The sequence below is a fragment of the Montipora capricornis genome, chromosome 8 (assembly GCF_036669925.1).
Source record: "Montipora capricornis isolate CH-2021 chromosome 8, ASM3666992v2, whole genome shotgun sequence".
In the NCBI taxonomy this organism is placed as follows: Eukaryota; Metazoa; Cnidaria; class Anthozoa; order Scleractinia; family Acroporidae; genus Montipora; species Montipora capricornis.
This window is the reverse complement of record NC_090890.1, coordinates 48,894,477-48,904,476: the sequence shown is the minus strand read 5'-3', so window position 1 is coordinate 48,904,476 and position 10,000 is coordinate 48,894,477. Positions and strand designations below refer to the sequence as shown.

Here is a 10,000-nt window from a genome sequence, read left to right as displayed (position 1 = left end):
GCTCTGAGGAGTCAAAACACGAAATTTGACTTTAGCTTAGAAAGTCACACCTGACATCTATTTGCACCTTATTAAAAGAAAACCGTTGCTATGTAACTAATTGCTATTAATGGGCGCACTGTTTCCTTTTTTGAGCAAATTGGTAGCATATAAGAATGGATCTCCCCGCTTGATGAAGACACAAGACAAGAGTGTCGAAACGTTGCGTCTTTGAATCGTAACTTTCAAAGCTACATTCAAATTTCTTCAAACTAGAGAAGCATCAAACTATGTCTGATTGTCAACGTGGTTGCAAGGTGAACTGTAACTTTTGTTATATCAATGTGCTGCCGGTTTTAATCGATATCGTCCACCGGGTGAGAGCAATCCTGACAAGAACTGTCGTTGTCCAAGTCATTCCACCTGTGAGGACTGTATAGGCCGGAAGTTCCCTAATCTATAAGTGGGCGTCTCCTTTTCCTTCGGTTCGTGGACGCGAGCTTGTTGTGCCAGCAGCGCGAGCAGGGTGAACCAACCTACACAAGTTCCTACCTAAAAAAATCTGCAGCATCTTTGCCTTTCCACTCGCACGTTGGATATAAAATCGAAAGGCCTACTGCTTGTAGTCTCAGTGTTCGATTCGATACCCATGGCGAGTGATGCAGTCGAAGACAATGATGTAGTCGCGATGATGAATTTTGTCACAAACGAACCGTTGGGGAGGGAAACAGATTTCTGCATACAGAAGATGGGAAATTGAAAGTGAAGGAAAAAAAAGTAGCCTAGATTCACTTCTTCCCCGCACGCACCTCAAATTCAAACATACTTATCGGCTTCGAAACGGTTTTTTTTGGGCAAAAGCAATTGCTTTGCACTTGATTTTTAAATTCAGTTACATTTCTCTGCCGTCTGCAATACCGTAATTGACATAGAAATGCAGCATGGGAGGTTTTACGTTACGTTATCGCTGTACCCATTTTAGCTCATATTTTTGCGGTACGTATATTACTCTGCCTAACAACGACGTGAAATCACAAAATTTGGGGCTTTGACGAAAACGCGAGCACGCAATTGCGAACCTGTCATTCTCTGTTTTTAATCTGAAACAGCTCGTACCCAACTGATTTATTTTTACGATACTTCACTCACATTGAAAGACGATATTTCGAAAGACTTACGATAGCGCAAAGTTATATTTTGAGGTGACGTTTTCGTCCATGTCGTTGAAGTCCCGAATCTGGTGTTAATTGTTAGTTTTTGAAAGAAATTCGACTCTGGTTCACTCTATGTTTAAAATTAACCCATTAATTTTTATACGCAAAGGGCTAAGTATCTAGTAAACTTTACTTGCACTACAATATTTCTTTATTTGTCAGGGAAGTAGACAAGCCCAGCTCCGTCCGGAAAAAGCAAGGCGGACGCGGTTGTACAGAGCCGTCGTCCATCATAAGTTGATTTCAGGGTCACCCAACGAGAATATAGTTCAAAGCCACTTAAACATAGCATTGTAAACGTATTTTGGTATAAAACGGTAGAAAAAGAAAAAAGGCTCCCGAAAATTCTAGGTGACCTTTTAAGCCGGTAAAAATCCGTTAAAAATGGGCATTATACCAGTTTTTAGATGTTCGAAAATCCTAGGACAGGCAGGCAAGCAAGAAATTTTACAACAAATGTTCCGAAAATTATAGATCTCAAATCGTCTTCCGAACAGTTATTTTCCGAAAACTGACGTTGGGTACCCCTGTGATTTTACTTGTACAGAAAAAACCCCAAAGAAATTGACCCTTAATTTGTTCATAAAGCTAATTTCGTTACACTAGTACAGGGGACAACAACAGCAACAACACCAACAAAATAGATCAAACCAGAAACGTCATTAACGAAGGACTCATTTTGCAGATAACTGTGGAAGTTTATCGCTTCTTTTCTGTGACAATCAATAGTGTAAAAATTGACGACTCACCTTTACGGACACTTTCACTGTTAGAATGCGGACCGTCATAACATAACAAACTAACTTGTCTTGAAAAGCTTAAGTTTCACAATAGTTGCCATTGGGTGGCATGAAGTGTGTACCGTCACTACATGTATAACCACTTCCAGTAAAGTTGAGAAATACTTTCTCATTTGATTGACGTTACCGTGTTAATGCATCAAATCTCAGACAAACATAGCTCGCGTTCAGTTCAACCTAAGACCCCTCGTCATCAAGATCTTAAGACAATAAGTTAGAGGGAAATTCTCGTAGGACCGCTTCTCATATGAAAACGCCCTAAGGCCACAAGATTAGGAATAAAATAAAGAGTGTTCTCCTTCCGGCTTAACAACCCGGGAGAACGAAATTGGCTTACAACGAAATTGGCTCACAACCTTCCGGCTTACAACCCGGGAGAACGAAATTTTCAATTCTGGATTAAAGTACTGCCATGATCAAATTTGTATCCCTTGAATATTTCAGTTCATCACATACAATTCCAGGAAAGATTGAAAACACCGTTTACCGTTTGGAAATATCTGCTTTGGTTCCGGAGATATTTAAGTTTGAAAAATGTGTAAAATATGCAAATGAGATGACTGATGACGTCATTCAATCCACCCAATAAAACATCAAGTATATAAATAGAGCTATCTCGGTCAATTTGCAGCAGAGACCATTGAAACTTGGTAGGCTAATAGTTCTACAGGCGAACACACCTACGGCTATAAAGAAATTGGTTCTCATGACAACTCACTCTTTTCCTGTTCCCTCCAACCTGATTTCAATATTTTGGTGATATTAATTTAGAAAAACATTTAACAAGGCCACAAACTCGACCTAACATATTTACATGCTTGCAGGCTCATGCAGACGAATCAACATTGGCAAATATCAAAATAGAACACCGAAGGTGGCCAGGAAAGCCTTTAAGATCAGGGAAGTCTGAACCCAGTATGTTGCCATTGTAACAAAACTGGTATGCGCAAATTGTGGAGCACATCTACTAGAATCATATTGCAAAGAATCAAGTATTCTCGATACAAATTGGCTACTATGCCGAAACCTTACAACGTCACAACACGTCCTTCCACTACCGAAAGATACAAGTTCAAGGATCACTTCCCTTACTTGCCCTGGGTGAACTAATTCGACATATGCTTATTCTTTACCTATAGGTACTTCAAGGGAGGTGATTTCAAAATATCGGCGAATGTATCCAATCTTGTATCATCTTTGGTCAAAGAATCCTTTGTTAGAGTGATAAGAATTGCTACATTCCTGATACTTAACATACAGTCGTCAGCCTACGCGCTTTTGCCTGAGTCCTCGTCCTCGCGATTTGGTAATACGTTTCCTATAGAATTTCCTATCATTTTCAAAATCGAACAAGATGGAGACCCCGCAAAAAATGTTAGTTTGGATTTGGATTATGGAGATGGATCCAGTTACAGAGGGTCACTCATTGATTTCAGTGGAAACCACACTTATACCTCAGTTGGTAAATTCAATATCAATTTTACACTGCAAAATCTATTTGGCGTGTTAAATAACAAGACCATAATTACCATAAAAGAAAGTCTCACAGGTCTAACCATATCAGACAATGCTCCCACGGTCATAAGCAAAAAAAACACTTTTACCCTGAGTTGGAACACGTTGGGGACAAATACCTCGATTAACGTGAGCTTTGGAGATGGAGAAAACATTATTTTGGCGGAAGAAAAAAGAAGAGTGGAGTCGTTCTGGAGGGAAAAATTTCAACGAATAGATCCATCAAAAAAAGAGATTAATTTGGAGCACACTTACAACAAAATTGGGGATTATGTCGTTTCCGTGAAAGGATGGAATGATGTATCTTCTCAGACGCTTTCTTATCCTACTGTTATCGTGAACAAGAAATGCCGATACCCACAGTTGATTATCTCAGGTATTTCTACAGACCCACAAAAGGCGACTACTTTCACAAGAGACAGAGCAATCGTACTACACACAAGAGTTGTCATAGACTGTCAAGCATCATACGACACAGAATTTGAATGGAAAGTATATAAAGGTAAATGCAAGAACTCCAACACCGGTGTAGTCCCCATGGATATAAACACCCCTATGGAGGGGCCAAGCCTTTTTATTCCGTCTTATTCTCTACCGCAAGGGTCCATCTGTTTAAGCTTCCGAGCCAAGATGAAACTCAATGTCGATGGCATTGAATCTAAGGTATACGGGTATCTTAACGTGGTTCCAGGAAAACTCAAGGCAGCAATCGTGGGTGGAAATGCCCGCACCGCCAGTTCTCAAAGACCCATCCAAATTGACGGCTCAATATCTGGAGACCATGACCTGAAAGAACGAAAGTTCGTCGGATTGACGTTTTACTGGTTCTGCAGGCGTTTAAATGAGAGTTTTCCACAGGGAGTGGACACAGTAGCCCCAGCTGACCTTGAAAACGCTAGATTGAACTCTGTTGGTAAAGACTGTGGTGGAGGTGTTTTGAGGATGCTGAACCGATCGGCATCCGTTTGGGAAATTAGCCCTGGGGAGTTAAGAGAAAACGAGAAATACGCATTCACACTGATGATCAAGAAAGACACTCGAGAAGCCACCTTTGAACAAATTGTAGATGTACAAGAAGGGATTCCTCCTGAAGTAGTTATAAGGTGAGTGCCATCTCGCTTGGTATCATGTTGCGATGCGGCTCGACACGTCAGGTAATATTACGGCCATAGGCATATTAAAGTTTCTTAAATTTACGACCTCGGATATTGCGTTTCTAGCTTTCTGATTGGCTCAGTCAATCTCGCTTACCAGTTCATATACCGTATGACCTAATATGGAAACTGATTACGTCAAGTGTTGCCAAGCGGGAAAATGATTGGCTTGAATAATTTCCAAGAGTCCAAGCGTTCAGAATTTAATGAAAATGTAATAAAACAATGAATCCATTCGCGCTTGTTGGATATAAGACTGGTTATAGGCAACTCGGCGCTCGCTACGCGCCTCGTTGGATAATTACCATCTCATGTTCAACGCGCGCTGGTGGAATAATTGTTAAATATATATACTAGGGAATCTTTGATCACGTCATTATTTAAATTTTGTTTCGTTAACATTCAACTTTGCTCACAGAACTTGTTAAACTCTTAACAAATCGAAAGTGGTTCAACGTTCTCTTCACTCTTATCGACAACGATATTCGTCATCACAGTGGTCAAAATGTTGTGGACTCACGAGGCGTAGCCGAGTGAGTCTACAACAAATTTTGACCACTTGATGACGAATATCGTTGTCGATAAGGGTACAGACAACAATGAACCATTTTCGATTTGTTTTCTACCACAATATTCAACGCCAAAGAAAGTTTTTATTTCAGAGCGTGACTAAAATCATAGCTCAAAGAAAGAGCAAGCGTTGTCTATAACTATCTCGAAATATGATTGGTTTATTTCCCAAAATGAGCGTTCCTGATTGGTTATTACATTGCGTGACAAATTGACACAAGCATGACGAGAGCAGCGTTGTTTAGACTCTTATCGACAACGGCAAATTAGCCAATCAGATTGCGAGATTACAAGCAATTGTGGTAAAAAGTTAAATCTCCAATTTTCCATGAAGAAGTGATAAATTCTTAGGTGACAAAAGCGCTAATGATCCCATACATTCTTAAAATTGCGCATTTCTCTGGTATTCTTTGATTGCACTCGCGTGATAAGACGGCCATATTGGTGCCAAAACAATTAAAAGAAGGCTCAATTTTTGGGTCAACACTAATGGCCATCCGTCAAACAGACCTTGGACATTTCCTTACAATTACACGACGCAATATCCCATCTTAATATGACAAGCTTATCACTGTAAAAAGAATGAAAATATGCAGAATTAGAGCTTTAGTTCAACAATAAATAGCGTTTCTAAGCAACGCCGCGCTGATGTACAGTATTTTAGGTCTCAAAACCACTTTGAAGACGGTTAGCTTTTACTTGTTTTGCTGGGTACTACTATGTTAATACTCTAAAAAATTCAAGTTTCCTGGAGCTTGTCTCGTTAGTGTAGTGAATATTGGAATATGTAAGGAGAACCCATCGTCCCTAGTTCACCTCTTTGGCTCGCCTAATCTGAATGTTCTCTGCTCATTGTTTCTTTGAAGTAGATTTGAAGTCTGAAGTAGATTGTACGACGTGTAAGTTGAATAAAAAGGGAAATGTCAGTTTGAGGGATGGCAATGAGTGTTGACCCAGTTTTTGCATAATAATAGAGTCAAATTCCCAAAAGACTTTTTCGTTATTGTTCTTTCCACCAACATACACCTTATTCCAAAATGGCCCCTGATTTATGCTCATACAAATTGGCCCTTGTTGCCTCGTTCAGGATAAAATATTCTTTTGAATGTTAAGCTTAAGAACAAGGCATCAAGGGCTAATTTGAATAAAAACAAAATCATATTTAAATGGCGGCCATTTTGGAATAAGGTGTATTGCCGTCTTGACGTCATGTGCAATCAAAGAATATCGAGTTGACATTTTCAGAAATTTAACAATTATTCGCCGAAGGCGAAGTGATTATCGGTGAATATTCACCGATAATCACTGAGCCTGAGGCGAATAATTGTTTTAGTATAAATACACAGGTGATTATTTCAAAAAAGAGAAAAAAAAAAAAACATTTCAACGCGAAATCATCTTCAATTACAGTGGCAAAACGACTACTGGCAGCCATTTTGTCCGTCAAGGTGATTATCGGCTGATAATCCGAGATAGCGAGCCAATGAGAGCGTGCGATTCTGTATAATCACCTGTGTATTTATACTAAAGCTCATTATGCAACGCACTTTCAATATTGAGAACTTTATTCTTGGCTGACTAAAAAGAAAACGACAGCCTAGTGCTAATAAGGCAAAAAAAAAAAAGAAGGGTAAACAAAGATTCCTATATATCATCTTCCTAATACGAAACTTCGTCGTAAGAAGAGAAGACAGAACAAAGCCCCAAAACAGCCGGGAAGCGCACGGCAATCTTTGTCGGAGTTGAATCTTCCGCTTGACTTCAACTAGCTTCCTCTCCCGCGCGGCTGGTTACCACAGAGATATAATAAACAGCTTACTAACCCGTTCTGGGACTTAAATCAACGGGAAAAAACTCGGCCCGTAATTTTACAGTACGGACCTAGAACTCGATCAGTATAAGAGATATATATCTTCCCATTTTCCCTTAATTCTCCAGCATTCACTCCTCCGCCTTTTTTACTCAGCAAATTAATCTTTCCTTGTCATTGTTACATCTTCCCATGGACAGAGACACATCTCAATCCATCTCATATCCAGGTTTCTTGCCGCAGCACTTTTCTTGATTCTCATGTTATTTGTACAGGTGCCTAATAAACTGTGACGATAAATTCAACACACAAAGTGGCTTACTTGCGGACTGCAAATGTACAAATTGTCACGTCGAAGGCTTTCTCGACGTTTTTTACGAGTGGGATCTTAACGTGAAAAGCAAAATTACAGGAGAATGGAGCACATTGCCAGATCATGATGAAAGAGCCGTTAGAAACGTTCACCAGAAGAATTTTGTTCTCGCGAGAGACGTGTTGGATCCTGAGAGTGAATATCGACTGATTTGTCGCATAAAAAACAAAGGTGAGGAGATGTTTTAAAATACATTAGTATCACCCAAGTAGTGGACTAATGCAAATCCTGCATTTTGATTGGCTACGCTACTAGAGGACTATTTAACAATTATTCCATGAGCGCGCGTTGGATATGAGATGGTAAATAGCCAACGAGGCGCGTAGCGCCGAGTTGGCTATAACCACTCTCATATCCAACAAGCGCGAATGGAATAATTGTTTTATTAAATTCCTTAAACTCCAAACGTTTGGAAGTACGAAATACGAGCGAAAAAAGAGAGAAAATTCTAGAGAAAAGTTGATGAAGATGCGATGTTGTGTAATACCTCGTGGTCAGACAGACGCAGGCTCATCACAAAAACATTTCTTACCTTGTCGCGTATCTCTAAGCTTCGAAAGTGATCCAAACTTTCCACAAAAACGAATTTCTTTTGCTTTATACCGAAAGAAATTTCGCTTTCTGGCGTAAACGTTTTTACTTTAGCAACGCTAAGCGCAATCATTTACCATATAAGGTCAAACTAAGGTATATGAGCTGATAAATGAATGAAGGGGTAGTTTCTAAAGAAACTGTGGTGCTGCGTCGGTGGGGAAGTAGTATACAAAAATTTGGTTTTATCAACGGAGTTGATAATGTGAATTGGCCACCGTACAGAGATTCTAAAAGCTGACGTTTCGAGCGTTAGCCCTTCGTCAGAGCGAATCCTTCGCTCTGACGAAGGGCTAACGCTCGAAACGTCAGCTTTTAGAATCTCTGTACGGTGGCCAATTCACATTATCAACTCCGTTGATAAAACCAAATTTTTATATGAGCTGATAACCGAGATTGAGTGAACCAATCAGAGCACGAGAATTGCATTATCCGAGGTTGAGAATTTAATAAATAAAAATTATTCCACGAGCCCGAGTTGGATATGAAGTGATAAAATAACCAACGAGCACGTAGCGCGAGTTGGTTATAATCACTTCATATCCAACAAGAGCGAATGAAATAATTGTTTTAGTAAATTTTCAAACCGGGTTTTGCAACCGATTTTTATTTCCACAATTTTACAAAGCGTCCGGAAAGAGCATCTTGGCGCACTATTTTCCATATGACGTAAAACGGAGTTTTTTAGCCAATCAAAAAGCTAGAAATGCAATAGTCGGAGCTGAAAATGTATTAATAGCGAATGGCATCGCTTGTTTACGAAAGGGAAAATTGCGTCGCCGTCGTAGATCGTACGGAGTTTAAGAAACCACGACGGCTACGGGGACGAAAACGTCACTTTAAAAGTAACTTTGAGCTATCTTAAGTATTTCACAATTATTCTGTCTTGTCCTATAACTAAATTGGTACGGACGGATTTGAAATAAAGAGATAGAATGAAGATTTACTGACGTATGCTCTTAAATCTTGTCATTTGCAGTTGTTGTTTTGACGAGTACGGGAAAGAAATGTACACAAATGCGTGCCACACGTGCAGCACGATCATTTTTCTTCTTTCAACAAATAATATCACTGCTTTTTGGCGTTGTCGTTGCTGTAGCTGTCGTCGTTTCTTAAACTCCCTCTTAAAGCCCCTAATATCAAACCTTATGATTCAAACCCACATGCATATTTGGTAATTTTCTCAGCAGGTCATTTCAATCGTGTCTTTGGTTTTATTAAGGTGGAAAACGCCCAAGATCTTTGATCGGAGAGTTTTTTAAGATCTCGGTAATTCCTATGATTGTTTTCAGAGGGTAAGGAAGGACGTACAGAGCTTCATTTCATGACGAATTCCCCTCCAAGAGAAGGAAGCTGTTCCATATACCCCACAGAAGGAAAGGTATTACACACACTTTTCCATATCAAGTGTCCTGGCTGGAAAGACGAAGATGGCTACATCAGGTACAAAGTGTTCTATGGGAAAAAGCTGCTACAACATTCCATGGATCCTTTCTTGTCCCCAACGTTACTGCCTCTTGGAGAACCGGAGAAAAACTATACTTACAACCTAACAGTGAGGATTGTCGATAAATATGGCAGTTATAGTGAAGACGTTATAGTTGTGACGGTGAGTAACTGTCATGATGCGGACGCAGCGAACGTATTTCACCAAATCTTATTACAAAATACGGCATCTTCAGTTCCGTCGCTTTTATTTAGGCCTGTTCATCCACCTCTCTCGGCCGGTCGGAAAAAGTTAGTTGGCCAGTCAGTCAGTCAGTCAGTCAGTCAGTCAGTTAGTGGATCAGTGAGTCAGTCAGTGAGTCATTCATTCATTCAGGCAGTCAGTCAGTCAGTCAGTCAGTCGGTCAGTTAGTGGATCAGTGAGTTAGTGAGTGAGTGAGTCAGTCAGTCAGTCAGTCAGTCAGTCAGTCAGTCAGTCAGTCAGTCAGTCAGTTAGTGAATCAGTGAGACAGTCAGTGAGTCATTCATTCATTTATTCATTCATTCAT

General features: G+C 39.9%; 1 protein-coding gene across 1 annotated transcript in view; it reads left to right on the top strand.

Annotated features, from left to right (window-relative positions):
• Window positions 1–10,000, top strand: part of LOC138014088 (polycystin-1-like) — a 57,654-nt gene that overhangs the window by 25,263 nt on the left and 22,391 nt on the right. Inside the window, exons 11-13 of the mRNA XM_068861116.1 lie at window positions 3,133–4,611; window positions 7,318–7,586; window positions 9,299–9,615. Of these exons, the coding sequence (XP_068717217.1) occupies window positions 3,133–4,611; window positions 7,318–7,586; window positions 9,299–9,615 (2,065 nt within the window). The remainder of the gene's footprint in view (window positions 1–3,132; window positions 4,612–7,317; window positions 7,587–9,298; window positions 9,616–10,000) is intronic.